Source organism: Gymnoscopelus braueri, assembly GCF_963280865.1.
Source record: "Gymnoscopelus braueri genome assembly, chromosome: 12".
NCBI lineage: Eukaryota > Metazoa > Chordata > Actinopteri > Myctophiformes > Myctophidae > Gymnoscopelus > Gymnoscopelus braueri.
The window spans coordinates 39,545,141-39,561,696 of record NC_137614.1 but is presented as its reverse complement, the minus strand read 5'-3'; the positions used below and the strand labels follow the sequence as shown (position 1 = coordinate 39,561,696).

The 16,556-nt window shown below is 42.4% G+C and overlaps 1 protein-coding gene across 4 annotated transcripts in view; it reads right to left on the bottom strand.

Moving 5' to 3' along the window:
• LOC308097263 (serine/threonine-protein kinase WNK2) overlaps positions 1-16,556 on the bottom strand; it is a 53,791-nt gene that overhangs the window by 25,400 nt on the left and 11,835 nt on the right. For all 4 annotated transcript variants that reach the window (XM_080444937.1, XM_080444938.1, XM_080444940.1 and 1 more), the window contains exons 3-9: positions 8,322-8,494; positions 7,545-7,765; positions 7,212-7,369; positions 4,408-4,496; positions 3,927-4,146; positions 273-537; positions 47-162 (exon numbers count right to left, since the gene is read on the bottom strand). In XM_080444937.1, coding sequence (XP_080301063.1) covers positions 47-162; positions 273-537; positions 3,927-4,146; positions 4,408-4,496; positions 7,212-7,369; positions 7,545-7,765; positions 8,322-8,494 — 1,242 coding nt within the window. The remainder of the gene's footprint in view (positions 1-46; positions 163-272; positions 538-3,926; positions 4,147-4,407; positions 4,497-7,211; positions 7,370-7,544; positions 7,766-8,321; positions 8,495-16,556) is intronic.

Here is a 16,556-nt window from a genome sequence, read left to right as displayed (position 1 = left end):
AATAAATGTACATGGGCCCTGCATGTGTTCTGCTCACGGTACAGACCTGCTGCGTTGCCATGGTGATGGGCTCGTGCAGAGACTGGTAGAGGACACTCTGCTGGCTGCTGTGGGAGTCTGAATACACGGCCGAGCCCAAACCACTGTCGAATGTGCTGTCTGCTGCAGGGGTGTACAGAGATCAAAGGGTCACGTACAGTGTACGCACAGGTAAAACAAACAACGTTGATGGCTTGTGTGTCCCAGGGCAGAGGGCACGGGGAAATTCTTACATGTCACAGAGGTGGCACTAGCCGGCAGCTTGGACAATCTGTCCACCTCGTGTTCCTCCATTTCCAGCGGTGGGGGCTGTCTACCAGGTGCGGCCGGGGTGGAGGAGCCCTGAGTCGGGGTTGTCTGGGTGCCAAGAACCCCTTCACCCCGGTCTGCCGCCGCAGAAGCGCTTCTCTCTCTTCTCCATTTGATAAGCGCCACGCGGTCCCTGATCGACTTTCCCACAGTCTTTGCATCGCTCTCATGGAAGAAGCCAGACTCCACCTTACAGAAAGAGGGAAAGCGTGGCTTAATAGGATATTTTTAGAGTTGAATACGTGAGAGAAAAGAGGGAGCAACATAGATACAGGAGGGGAGAGAGAAGTGAGAGAGCAGGAAAGTGAAGGAATAGAAAATCTATTTTGGGGTGTTTCAGAGGAGTGGAGCACTATTGCTTCTGAAAGCAGCTGGATTCAGTTGGTTCCCAACATTAACCGGCTGTGCTGCTAAAGCTACCTCCTCTACCGATAATAATGCACCATACATTACACACCAATTATACAGAGGACACACCTCTACCTGCCGTTTTGTCTCACAACCTTAAGGAGAAGACTACCATAACAAACATGGTAAAAAGGTGTAGTTAATTACTACAATAATACAAGATAAAGATGTTCGCAATATTGTTAAAGAACCTGACATAAAAAGTAGGCATGACTATACGTAAGCCACATAATATTATAATAACACTTAAAATATGTTATGAATATGTTAGAATACGACCTAAATAATAAACCAGAGCAATATGACACCATATCCGCAAATAGCATGGAGGTGCACGGCCGCAGACAGGAGGCCCGTCTATGAAGATGACCTGAATCTCTCCGTCTGTTGGGAAATTAGTCATCAGGGAGATCTGAGATGGGCGCATGCTGACTGTGCAGTCTCATTGTGCTCTTATAGCCCACAATGTCTGCTGTCATTCCCACAGCATTCGTTAAAAACCAAGCCCTAACATTTTCACCACAGTCACTGTGTTTAGGGCTGAGGCAGGACTACACAGCCGGGGGGAATGAGAGACAGATATACTGACACACAGACAGAACGATAGAAAGAGATAGAACACAATTACAAAGACGACAAATTATAAAATGGAAAAGATTTTCAGAAATATTGACTGGAAAAGGGATCTAGATAAAGAGAAGGATGGGAAAACAGGTCAGTTGTCTGTGGGATAAATTGATATTCTCAGAAGCTTCACTCCCATTACAACAGCAGGGAGTGCTCTGTTCCATCAACAAAAGCAATATAGTATATCTTCGCATCTAATAATTTAATACTTCTCTCTTTCAAAACGTATCTTTAGCTTTTTTTTTACTCTCTCACACACACAAGAGCCTGCCAATCGACATGGGGCTCCTGTGGTTCTCAATCTTTTTTTCTTTTAGCTCTGGACACTAACATATTTCAAACAATCCTCAGGGGCCACCCCACCCCACCTCCCTAGTCCCTACAACAATATAGTATTTCGTAAATACATTAAATTATTAATATTTAATACAATTACAAATCTGAAAGCCGGATTTATACTGTGCCTGTATTGCACACCAAATATATCAGATCTACAAGGTCACAATGCATCACGTGGCGCACGGAACCACAGGCAACAAAGTATATCAAGCCCTTAACTCTTTCACTGCCAGACTTATTTCAGACTGTGTCGTCCCAGTGCCAGGAAAAAGGTGCATTTTTCCTCTGTTTGTTTTTTAACATTGAAGTGAATGGAGCAGCAATTTTTTGGATAGTGTTATCTTCTAGTTCCTTTGAGATAAACCAAAAAAAAAAGACCAAAAAATTCAGAAAAATTATATTTTCGTCATTCCGTCATTGGCCATGATAGCCATAGAGCCATCGGACGGGAATTCCCGTCCGGGGCAGTCAAAGAGTTAACAGTCATAATTTTATTAAAGACAAATTGGATTAAATATTTAAACACTTTACCATGAACCACCTGTAATTATGTCATGGACAACTAGTGGTCCGTAGACCACTGGTTGAGAAACGGTGCTTAAGTAACATCTGATAATGGCAGACAAGATGCTCCTATCGCGTACTGTATGTGGTGGAATAGATAGGGTTCATTTGTGTCTGAGCCACTTTAGATACAGAAACAGTCCTAAAATGTGTCAAACCGTATCCTAAATGTGTCAAACCAAAGGTTGACCTCTCCAAAGCATCTGTCAATGTGTTAATCTGAGTTTTCACTGTTAGATGAGAGATATATTAACAAGCATAAATAGAGGCATGTACTGTACAACTTTACTGGATCATACATTTCTCCCAGGGCATCTTATCTGATGATGGGCACTGAGGAAAAGCAAGAGAAAAAAATAGAGGGCCAATCACCGGATTCCTGGAAATGCGCAGTAGCTTATCACTGGCCATCTGCATGTGGGCGCATTCCCTGATGATGAGATACTGGCACTGTTGGCACACACGATGCAATGCCATGCCCGGAAAACTTTTCACTGAGCCCTCACACACGGAATAATTAATGTGACTAAAACATGTAAACGTCACAATGAATGTGGAAGAATTTCTCATTTTATTTACTAGGATTTGTTTTTATTTACAAAGAAAATTTCCCAGCAGACCAGGAAATGTGAAAAAAATAACACCCACCCAAAAGCGGTCCATCTGAATAATATGAGGTGGTTAATGCTAGATTTCAGAGGCAGAGGGAGTGCTCATTTTGCTTTACTCTCAACTGGATAAAGAGTGGTTTTGCATGCATCACTTACATGAAGGCAAGCACGGTGTCAGTGGCGCCTTGAGGCTTGTGAGACGTGCCAGAGCGAGCCACTATGCAAGCTAGTGCCCACGGCAAGCAGCCTCAAGTATAGACTAGTGCGCCATCCGGGTTGGCAAGTTGTGGTGGACAGAATAGGTTAATACCCGTTTCAAAATTACACATAGGCAGGACACTGAGTGAACTAAAATCAGTGTTCCGTGTCCCCGACACGACCAGATTCCTCCCCCTAGTCTCACGTGGTCAGACCCATCTTCGCACATCAGCTCCAGCGACAGAGGTTGGGCAGCCATATAATCGTCTGGCTACTGCAAGACTAGCTCCCTCTGAAATCATTGATTGAAACATGATTTGGAACAAGAGACCTGTTTAACGAGAAGTGGGATACCTCGCTTGTCTGTAAAAGTGAAAACACAGTGACCAGTAATCGTAAGCCCTACAGTGGGATAACAGCAAGCTTATTTACTGTTTTTGACTAATTTCCTGGTCTACTGGGAAATGTTAACATATGAGAGAGATAGACATATATGCAATTATAATCACCTAAAACAAAAACACCATTATATAATCAAATAAAAATGTATCTGCCTTGTCCAGACCTGTTGGCTGCCATTTACTGTGACATGACTTTCAGTGGATGGAGAAAGCTCTCGAGTAGTCATCTTGCATAATATGTTCTAATGTGTGTGTGGGAACCACAGATCAATAAAACAAAAATAACAAATCCTTTGGCTAAGGAGCATCATGTATCACATGCTCTGCTCCGAGTTGATCTCGACTGTCTGACAACATCAGGATATTGATTCTGCCAATTTTATATCTTGGCGTATTCCCAGATACTGTAGATAGCCACCTCTTAACTCACCATCTCTTGCGCGACACCCTCAGGGACCTCCTTCTCCAGGTCAAAGCTGAACTCGATGGCACCGCTCTCCTTGTACTTCCCCTTTAGTTTCTTGGGGTCCTCAACCCACAGCCGGAGAGCTATGGAGGCCTTTGTCCCATCGTCCTCCTCAGCTAGTTCCACCCTCACACCAGTATCCTCGGCAAAGAAGGCGTGGTTCAGCAGGTCCTTGATGGAGTACCTGGGTGGGGTCGATCGTCGGGAAATTTAATCAACTCAACTTTTTGTTATTGAATAATACGGTTTAGTGATGCGTCATGTCATATTTCTGACTGCTCGATAATTAAGCAATTTCAAGACGTCTGTTTAGTTCAGCTCAACTTGTGATGAGCAATTAACATCATTTTACACTTTATTACTTTATTATGGTCCAATTTAAATCACATAGAATTAATAGAATCATCAAACACATTTGATAGATAAATGGCAGGTAATCACTCACCTCTCGTCTTTCTTTTGGCAGATGCACTCCCCTATAATCTCCTTGATTTCGGGATCTATGACTTTATTGTAGCTAGCTGGCTTCACCCCCTGAGGAGAGGAACATCAAAGCAAAACAATGAGAACGTGCTGTGAACTGGAAGGAATAATAACAATATCATCCCTCCTCAGCACACCACTGAGAGACTTGGACATTCCTTTGTGCCAGCAGCCATCAGGCTCCACAACAAAGCTTGACCCCCATATGAGAGCTTAAGACCTGCCCTGTCTGTTCTGTTCTATTAGGATTAATCTGGCACTCTCTGTCCTTTGGATTACTGACTTGACTCTGGCTATTAAGATGTACTAACAGAATCTTGACAGATGCCCATTTATGATAACTGCTGAGAGACTTAATCATATTCATTCTTAAACGAAAAAGATGTAAAGACAAAAAAGTTAGAAACCACAACCCAAGTCAGAAATGTTAGTGTAGTCATGGACTTAGATCTGAATTTGAACAGCCACGTTAAAGTCATCCTACTATCACCTTAAGAATATACCATGGATAAAATGACTTTAATAACTATTTTATGCAAATGACCATTTATAATGTCTTTCTTTGCACTTTGTTTTAACGCTCTTAATGCTTTGTGTAAAGCACTTTGAATCGCCTTCATGAAATGTGCCATACAAATAAACTCGCCTTGCATAGATTTAGTCATATATTCATTGTAGACAGGCTGTACAGTATATTCAGGCTGTACAGTATATTCATCCAAAACAAAAAAAATCTGTACATACTGTATATCAATTCATTAACTCATTGGTGATAGATGTACATTCATTCACACATTCACTGTTAGTGAACTGTACAGTTAACTCATTCATTCAAAAACCCAGTGCAGAGATGTCTAGTGAGAGAATCCAACTATAATCAAACTATTGTATTTATTTGTATTCATCTTGGTTTGGTTATTGACTCTTATACTACAGTACCCGTACCTCTTGTTGCTATGACTTTTGGCTGCTGGCTGAATTTTCCCAATGGGGAATCTTATTTTACACAAAACAAAAAGGAAGGACGGTGGCAAACATACCAAACTCTCATCCATCTCTTAAAATATGACAGGACATTTGGTCAAACTCTCATCCTTCTCAGTGGTATTCCAACCTTTTTATTTCAAATACTGTGCTCAGTTGTTTTCTCCGTAGCGGTGCATTATTGGAGGTGAAGCAATTTCAAAATTGTCAGCTCATTAAATTCTTACACAGAGCCACTTCTTGCATCTGAGAAAGAACTGGCTTCAGGGGAAGAGGCAAAATCCTGCTGATGTACCAAAGCGTAGCATACAGGATTTCAAGATTTCTCTTTGATCAGTCTCCTACTAATATTCCACAGCAGTCCCTGCAGGGCAGTCGCAATCACTGTGGTAGGCATACAGTAACAACAAAGAGTACAGCAGTATGCACTATGCAGAGAGAGACAGTTGGCATGCCATTTAAATGGGCATACAGGGCCTTTCTTCAACAGCAGGTGAATGACTCACCTATCAGGTACCAGCACTGCCAAGTCTCAGGAGTGAGAAATCAATACCTCTCATCAAATCAGGAAGTATCACATGACTTCAAAACGGTTTTCCCTATGCTCAGCAGACTGAGCCAATGCAACAGAGCCTGAAGTTCATCTAGAAAACCATGAACCAGTGGACCTTCTTCCTTGAGTCCATATCGTGACACATCAGTTTTCATTAGCGTCAAAGTGTATTAACAATCCAAACATAGCTGGACTATATATGTATACTGCAGTATGTATGTATGACTGTATGTATGTATGTACTACTTAATCTACTTAGTGTTTTACATTTTTATCTTTTAAAGTTGTGTTAATTTTTTATGTTAATACAATTCAAATTCTAAGTGCAATGTAATGTACTGTTAACGGTGAGGTTCTCTCATAAGCCCTCCTAGGGTTTCTTACCTCGCCCACACAACAATATTCTGTCACCTCTTTCCTTTGGAAAGAAGTTACATACTGTGTATATGAATCCCATATCATTCCTGTTGTGCAAATACAAAATTAAAAAAATGTAATCGACTATTGTGTGCCGGCCTGTGATCAAGCAATTTCAAAAGAATTACATAAGACTCTCTATGACCCCACAGTGTAACCAAACTTCTGTCACGCAGCCAGCTGGCCAATGCTGCCGTAAAGGCCTTGAATTTTTCATGTCGAGTCTTTTACCCATGGTAGTAGTAGTTAAACTGTTAAATCATCACTGGATACACCAAGAATCATTTGAATTCAGCCAGCGTCACAGAAGGTATCCCCTGCAGTGACCCTTTGTCTGACACACCTTCAGACAAGGAGTCATTCCCAGAGGTCTTAGAGGAAGAGGACAGAACTTAGGAACCCTTGCTGGGCAAAAAGACCTGGTGTGCCACCTTGAATAAATATGTTTTGACCTTATGTCTCTGCTTTTTGATCAATACAAAAAAAAGTTTCATGGTAATCCTTTAAAAGGAGAATTACAGACTACCCTTTTCTTACCTTTTATATGATATCATATCGTCCTAGGATATATTAATATCATATAAAAAGGTAAGAAAAGGGTAGTCTGTTATTCTCCTTTAAGATTTTGATATAGTAACTTGTGTATAAGCGAGGCGTCTTGTTTGGGAGTAAATTATGATATTACACAATTATTTGCTGTACTGTATATTCTAAATTGGATATGGTTTATGGAAATTAGGAGTGCTTTTAGGAGTTTTTTCAGTTCTGGCGAATGTGTTGAGGTGATGTACAAAACAGAAGTTGGAACTCACGCTTGTGACTTTGCGGTAGATCTGAGCAGCATTTTGACACTCGGAATAGGGGTATTCTGAAGTAGCCATCTCTAGCATGCACATTCCAAAGGCATAGACATCCACAGCCTCATCATAGTGCTCCTCGTACATCTCCGGGGCCATAAACTCTGGGGTGCCTGCGGAAAATGGGGTCAGTAGGCACGTCATTTAATTAACCACTTAAACCCTACCCATTTCCCCCAAATTGTTCGCCCCAGAATAGGGATGCAGAGTTTCATGTGGTTAAAACCATCAAGAGCGTAAAATGACGAGCTTAAATTTTTGCACCGCGCTCTTGACAGAGTCTCCTACCTATGACACTCTTAGCGAATGATGCCCTCTTGAGTGTTGCCAGTCCCAGATCCCCTATCTTCACTGAGCCCGTGGGTCCCGTAATGAAGATGTTGTCGCATTTGAGGTCCCGGTGGATGATGGGTGGGGTTCTGGTATGGAGGAAGTGGAGACCCTTCAGGATCTGTCTGCACCAGCTCCTCAGCACTTTGGGCTTCATTACTTTGAAACGCTTTAAGTAGCTAGAGGGAGAGAAAAGACTCAACTTAAATTACGTGGGCACACCGACACCGATGCTGGGTTGATGCCAGGATAAAATACTTGCACTCATCCGATGCCAAGAACTGATGCCCCAACCCCGCCCTCCAACAATCACTTAGCTACTTTGTTTCCCATATGCACACGTTCGGACAGTTCTTTGAGTCCTTGTCTTTGAGACATGTTGGCAAAGAAATTGCAGTAGTGTAAAATACCCACCCTTGCTATATGCAAGTACTGAAAAACAAAGTGGTCGTACATGAAAAAGTGTAAATCGGTTCACCCCTATATACAGTAACAAAAGGTACTTACACAACATATTCTTACTAAAAGAGGTACGTTTTACGTCATACTAGAAGAGGGTGATGAGTAACATAAAATTACACATTTTATTTTACCCTCCATGGCAAAAACGGATTTAATGCATTTCCTGGGGTTGTCTCTGTGCGTGTGCGATGCGATAATCAGTGGTTTGTGTGTGTGTCTGCCCTAGTGTCAAGTGTGACTGTGTTTGCCTCTCATCTTCAGCACAACACTCACGTTTTTAGTGTCCCTGACGTCATGAGCTCCGTCACCAGGACAATGCACTTTTTCCCTTTCAGGGGCGACTCCCAGAAGTCGTAGAAGCGCACAATGTTGGGATGCTGGAGACCTTTGAGCAGCTCTGCCTCCTCCTTGAAGCGCTGACGCTCCGCTTTGGACAACTTACGATCCTGGAGAGAGAAAGAGAGAGACGGAGTGTGAGTGAGAGAGAGACAGACAGAGAAAGAGAGAGAGGGGGGGGGGGATAAGATAAAGGGCCAAAAGGGATAAGAGGACAAAGGTATAATAACTATTGAGATAATAAATACAGTGTTCGGAGTTGTTAATTTCCTTGATCTTGTTTGTGAGTGTGCGCGTGTTTGTGCAGTGTGTGCGTATGCATGCGTATACGTGTATGTAATTAGTGTATCCACCTCAGCGCAGACGTCTGCTCTAATTGGATCATGTGTAATGTCCCGGCTGATGACAGCCAGGAGTGGAAGCACCTGGGAGGAATCCAGGGCAACGGCTTCTTCAAGTAATAACAGCCAGCCTTTATAATAATATGATGCACATGTGCGAGTGAGTGATTCAGAGCGCTGTCCCAGTCAGATGTGATTCTGTTCGCACTAGCTTTGCACCACCCAGATTTATCCGTGATCTTTAAAATAAAACCAAACACAACATCCCCGAAGCTGTGAATAAATGGTGTGCCCCCCCCCCCCCTTCTAATGATAAACGGAAAGGCGGATGATAACCACAGCGGTCCCCAGGGGAGCCGTGGGCTCACGCATCAGCGAAGTCACACCCAACAGACACTGCAGCAAAAGGTTACAGTTCATCGATCTCTCTCTCACCAGACCTCCCCTATCATCCCGCATCGCCCACTTATTCGCTTTCCTCACCCACACTACCCCTATGTTATATCTCGTTCCCCTCCCCCTATATCTGCAATCCTTTTCCATCTCTGCACCCCTTCGCACCAACCACTCCCATCACCATCCCCCAGCATCCCACTCGCACCGCTCCATCTGCCCTCCCCCCAAACAACGCACACTCCAACTCTGTACACCACGATTGTATGGCGACACTAGCGAAGAGCACTTTCATAGTGTTATGGTTTTTTTTTTTTTTTTTTGGTGATCAATTGTGTTATGGTTTCTTTAACTATAACTTTACCCCCCCCTCTCACACACACACAGACACAGCAGAGAAGGCTTACGTAACACAGACAAGCAAGGACCACATGGGCACGAAGCGCGGTCCCCGCCCCTCGCGGAGACAGACTGACATTAACGGCAGAATGTAACGACACAAGCCGGGGGGGGGGGGGGGGGGGGGGGGATCTGTTTAATTATTCAACAGGAGCGATCTCCCCTGTGAGAGGGGTTATTAGACTGAAAGGGTTCAAGTGCAACAAATGATAAGTCAACGCAGATAAATAAATCAATATATGAAATAAATGTTGGGATGTAATGCGTTGCAGGGAGGAGAGTCGTGATGTGGTGGTAAAACATGGCTTGCTTGTGTGTGCGTTACATCCGGATATGTGTGCACATGTGGGTCTATGTATTTGTGTGTGTGTGTGGGGGGGGGGCATTTTCACTGCACTCCTCTAAAGTCCCATGAATAATTCAGTCCTGCAGAGAGCCTGTTCCACTGAGCCAAGCAGAGCTATACAGGGCTGACACTGTGGAGTTTGGGCTGAGCTAAGTTTGGCCGGGTTATCCCCAAATGCACCTTGCCGCACCGGGGCGGGGGGGGGGGGGGGGTCGACGTTGTCTACTGTCAATTGACAAAAACTGAGGAAAAAGGAGGAAGGTGGTTCGAGTCGCAGGAGGATCCGTTACTTTTAAGTTGACAACCAAACCCCCATTCTTCACCCTAAAATCTTCACTTTCCTTTCTCCCACCCCTCATCATCGTAATCCCACTTCCCAGCATCCTGCTGCTTTTCCCCAAACAATTGCCCCACTACCCTAAAGTTCTCAAGGGGCCTCCCTCTGGCCTCTGTCATCGTTTGTTCTTCAGGAATCACACGGCTGTTCCTAAATAACCCCAAGTCCTCCCCCATCCCCCACCACCACCCGCACACTCCGACTCTTCCTCCATTTGCTCTCCTGCATATCTGTTTTCCCTCTTAGCAAACACGGGGGCTCCTGCATAATTTAGGAGCCACATGGTGACTGAGGCTTGTTGCACTTGGCATGGCAAGATACACAGACAAACACATGTGCACACCAAGGCATTAAAAGTATATCCATGCCCCCCACCCTGACACACACACACACACACACACACACACTCTCTCTCGCACCCCCCCCCACACACACACAAAATCTCACAAGCAAAACAGAATCATCAACGTGTCTATGTCTGGCACAGCATCACTCATTATTCTCTTATTATTTTAATTGACAGCTGTGTGTAAACAATTTGCAGGTGCAGCTTTCAGGAATCTCATCACGTGCGCTGCCCTTAAACCCTATTCAAAATATTTTCAGAAATAGCTGATCTACAAGCTCACTATAGCGCATTGTGAGCTTGTAGTCAGAGCTGTCATTTTAGAAAAATATGGAAGTTGTTTTTTTTTAACGTTTTTTTCACCTATGCTCAAAAGGAACGCCAGAGTGAAAGTGGTTAATAACTTGGCAAGAACAGAGCTACAGGCTGGCCATAGTGAAGTATGCAGCCACCAAGGCACACGCACAACTGGTAGGGGTCGAAAAATTTGATTGTGACATTAGCAGGAAGTAATCTATAAAACTCTGCTCCATACAGCTGCCACCCACTACATCTCTCTCATGTTCAGCTATATTAGTGCAGCTGCCGTTGAGGGAGACTATGTCAGCACACCAAGACAGACCAAAATGACCAAAGAAAACAGTGAGACCATGGGAGGTAGGGGGGGAGTAATACGTATTTTAGGTGTAGAAAAGAAAATAACATTTTAAGGTCAAAATTTGAAAATCCTGCACACCAATATGAAAAACATGAATATACACTTTTTTGAATATTACCCATTTGTTTTGCACATACACACATGTTTTTTGCATCAGCAGTCCTTGGTTAGGAAATTCTCCTTTTTTATATCAATTGTACAGGTTTTATTTATCTTTGCAAGCAACACAACTGGATTATGCCTTCTCAATAACTATTGGAAAGTGTAAACTAACTTTAAGAACCATAATTTGAGAAAGAAATGAACATTTAATGACATGTGGTAGGATTTGCCAAAGGTCTATTTAATACATGAATTTCTAATCATGTATTTGTGAAGAAAGAAATCATTAGGTTAATACTGTAAATCTGCAAAAGGCCATTATGAGGAAATATTGAGGCTCCAATATAACCCAGGAGAGGATGTTGGACTGCACTGCAATGAAAGCAACTACACTGATGTCTCCAATCAAATTAGGTTTTGTTCAGAGTCAGACTGCAGGCAAATCCAATTTGTTTCTCAAATCAGATCTTTAGAACCGACTGTCCACACTGTTATTTGCAAGTGATGAGATCATATTTGTGTATTAACTCATTCACTGCCACAATTATTGCTGGCCGCGTTTGCCCACTGCCAGAGATTTTTCATTTAAAAAAAAAAGTACTCAGGAGCCGAGATACAGAATTTTTAAGTTTTAAGTTAACAAGGAAGTGGATGGGAGTGTAGATCTTTAAACAATCATATCTCCTTGGTCTTTGGGTCAAATTTGAAAAAAAAACTAAAAAAAAAAACTAAAAATTTTTTTAATTTTTTTGAAAAAAAAAAAAATTACGTTTTTTACGTCAGTGGCAGGATTGGTAAACGGGACAAATTACGTTTTTTACGTCAGTGGCAGTGAATGAGTTAAGACCAGTGTTGGGCAGTAACTCGTTACTTAGTAATATATTACAGTAATATTATTACTTTACCCAGTAACGAGTAGTGTAACTTATTACTATGCCAAAACAGTAATATTACATATTACTCATCCAAGTAGCGCTGCATCACTTGTTACAATGAACGTGATTTGTTTTAGTTTCTGATCAACATAAAAGCGCTCTCTCTTCTCCCTGTATAGGTCTATGAGCCGGCGCCACGGTGTGTGTGTCCAGCAGACAGCTGCAGACTCGTGGAGCAGTGCATTTAAACGGCTGTCACGTGCGCAAAAAGAACAGATTTACAAGCCATCAACACTGGGCGATGGTACAGAATGTTAGCTTGTAGATCTGTTCTTTTTAACTCATTCACTGCCTAGAACGACTAAAACGACTTTTGTCCCATAAGCCCTGTCTGCCTAGAAAGACTAAAACGACTTTTAATTTTTTCACAAAAAAAAAATATATATATATTTTTTTTCTATTTTCATTTGACCCAAAGACCAAGGAGATATGATTTTTCGAAGATCTAGACTCCCATCCACTTCCTTGTTAACTTAAAACTGTTGTATCTCGGCTCCTGAGTACTTTTTTTTTTTCAATTAAAAATCTCTGGCAGTGGGCAAACGCGGCCAGAAATAATTCAGGCAGTGAATGAGTTAAGCATGCGCCATCGCGTAAAGTTATGATGTACATGCAGGTCTGGGGTCTGACGCAGGACCGTGTTCCTCCGTGCGTGGCTCAAAAAACGAAGCCATGTACACATGCATACTTTCAACACTTGGAGGTATTGTCATTATTTTATGTTAGTTTGTGTCAGTCAAACATACAAACATTGTTGTCCATTGTAAACTTTGTGCAGGGCAGGCAGCATGGGCTAATTGCTTTCAACCGCGGTCTATGAAGTATTGAACCGACATCTAAAACCAAATGTATACTTTGTTGTACGACTGGGTCGCGCACCGGAAATAGCCAATCTACAAGGTCACAACGCGTCGTGTTTGAGCTTGTAGATCGGCTATCTTCAATATGTTTAGTTCAGCTGTTTGGTTGATTTGTGACTCCTCCTGTATAAGGACAGGGATGTTTTAACCTCATTTTAGAAATGGATTTAGGGCTGTTATTAATTTAGTATTGTTATTGTCTCCGCCAGGCCGAAAGGCATGGCGAGAGAGTATGTTTTCGCCCCTGTCCGTCCGTCCGTGTGTCCGTGTGTCCGTCCGTCCGTGTGTCCTGTCTGTGTGTTAGCACCAAATCTCCGGCACCGTTGGCCCGGTCGCTGCGAAACTGTGCACACACACTCCCTGGATGCCAATTCAGAACCTCTGCCTCAAATTTTTCACATGGGCCTGTTATAGCGCCACCAGGAGGCCAATTTGTGCAAAACCCATTTTTTTCCCATTACTCCTACAGTTTTTAACCAAACCTCATGCAAATCGGTACACAGTATCTCTATAGTCATGTGATCAACCCTGATCTGTCCGATTTCCCATATTCCATCCTCATTGGCTAAGGTTACCATCCAAAGTTTGCAGGATTGGTCCGTTTTGAACAAACTGCCTCAAATCATGAACGCAGCTTGCCATTTGCATAAAATTGCACACGCACATTCCCACTAGGCCGAGGAAGAAATGGCACTTAAAACTTTTCACATCAGCCTCATGGTGGCGCTATAACAGGCCGATTTGCATTTTTAACTATAACTGCACCGATCTGCGTGAAACTTTGCACACCTACTCCCTAGAGGCCAAGGAAAAACATCTGCACTGCATTTTTCACATCTGCTTTTTACAGCGCCACCAGGAGGCCGACTTATGTCAAATACATTTTTGGATATTAATCCTTCAGATTTTATCCAAACATCACACAAATCGGTACACAGTATCTCTATAGTCATGTGATCAAGACGCATCTGTCCGATATTTCATATTCCATCCTGATTGACTAAGGTTGACTTCCAAAGTTTGCAGGATTGGTCCGTTTTGAACAAAATGTCTGAAATCATGAACGCGGCGTGCGATTTCCGTGAAAATTTGCACGCACATTCCCACTAGGCCGAGGAAGAAATGCCACCCTTTTCACATTGGCCTATTATAGCGCCACCAGGAGGCCACAATAACTTACCTGACCTGGCGGAGACCTGTGCTCCGAGGAGCACTTTTTCTAGTTTATGAATTGTTTTTAATGTGTATTATGGAGCACCCCAACCTAAGCTTTTCACAGTGCATGTACTCGTCATACATCCTTGTGACAATAAATCTCTTGAATCTTGATATTTATTAATAATTTTTTAAATAAAAATAAAAGTAATATAACATATTACTCTTGATACAAAGTAATAAGTAATAGAATACTATTACTTTTATAAAAAGGAGTAATAAGTAACATAACTTTCCAAAGTAATATTGCCCAACACTGATTGACATTGTCAACCTAGCTGCATTGGTTTCTGTCCTAACAACATAGCAACATAGGCATGGGCGTGTACAGCCAAAAGTAGCAGATTTACATGCACACAAAGCGTCGCAATAAAACGGGTTGTGAGCAGGCGTTTTAAATCAGATTTGAATCATATTCAAACCATGTGGTTGAAATCTGATAATCAAAAATATGTCTCCACTTGTTTTTTTTGCTGTTCATACTTGATTAAAAAAAAACAATCTGATTCGATTCTTGATAGGACAGAAATGTTATTTGGGCTCACAACGCGGATGTGATTCTGTGCCTGTAGATGTGCTATTTTCGCTGCGCAGCACCATCGTACCGTAACGGCATGCATGTATATACATTTTGTATATGGTATCCTATAGTTTCAAGGTACAGATTGCCATTTCATATTGTTAGACTGATGCTAGGTTCCTGGTTAACCTGGTATGCTAGTTTCTTTAGGCACTACACTGTCTAAATTGTAAATGTATATATACACTGTACAAGGCTTGAGCCTAGGCTCTTTTTTTTTTTAAACGTTGCCTATAAAAACATGCCCAAAATAGGGACTCAAGGGTTAATGTGGTTAAACAAAAGATAGAAGATCAGACAAGTGAAGTTGTTTAACAAGGGCCGATAGACGTTGCGCTTAAACATAGATCTGCTAAGTGGAGCACTGCACTATTGGTGAACTTTTAAGACACGCATAGCTTCCTATTACTGCACACATTAAGGGCCGTATTAAGAGCCCAGTTGAAAAGGTCATCTGATACAAGCCAATATAGTCAATATAGTCAATATAGTCTACATCGCTTGCAGTCAGAAGAGGCCTATTTACATCATGCATCAAACTAAGGGATCCACATGCTGAATATGTGACACAATACAGACGGCAATTTGTCATATCTTTCTAGATGTTCCTTGCTATCAACCCTCCTTCATGTAAAAGCTCTGCTAGAGGAGTGAAAGACGGGTTTGCATTTGAGAATCATCAAATAAGTAAGCTGTGCATTCACTCTAGTTCTGTCAAGGGACTGTCAGCTGGACCACACCAAGTTTTGCCATGAAAGCACTTTCTTATTGTGGATCAGGAGGGGAGAGACTACAGGTAATATGGATCCTTTAATTGACAACAGAATTGTCCAGTAATCGGTTTACTGTAGCGCACACACACACACACACACACACACACACACACACACACACACACACACACACACACACACACACACACACACACACACACACACACACACACACACACACACACACACACACACACACACACACACACACACACACACACACACACACACACAATTCTCAGGCAGAAGGATGTATTTCTGCTATGAGGCTGAGGAAAACGTGGGCTGTTTATTAACGCCGTCGCTCATCCTTAATAGTACTCGCATGCACACAGACGCAGGCCTGCCCACAATTGCTCTGTGAAGGCAGTAAAAGACGAGTATGGTCATTAAGAGAGATGGATTCATCTCATACCACACCGGAAATTAAGATGTGAAGTCTCTCGTGTGCTGCTGCTGTGCCCTGCAAAGGCAAACCACCACCTGGACCTAACATTTATAATCTATGATCTCTAATTTTTATAATCTTGCATGCATGACTTTGCATGCTTGTCTAAAAATACCAATGCATCGGTGATACACAGCACTAAGACTTATTGTGATACCAAAGGTTTTGGCATTCATTGTCATTATTGCAGTTTAAATCTGGAATTTATACAACAATGAAAAACAAAACAAACAAAAAAACATTTAAATACAATATAACTACCAACACAATTGGAGGTAGTCTCCTTCCCTACACTTCCATTGAGAAATGTGGGTGTTGGGTTGGACACCTACTGGTTGACAAGGTGTACTGCCCGAATGTCATAAGTGCAATATCTGTTCAGGCCCAGTAGGGATTGCCTCTTGGATAAGCGATACTGTAGTGTAGATGTTTAGACTGG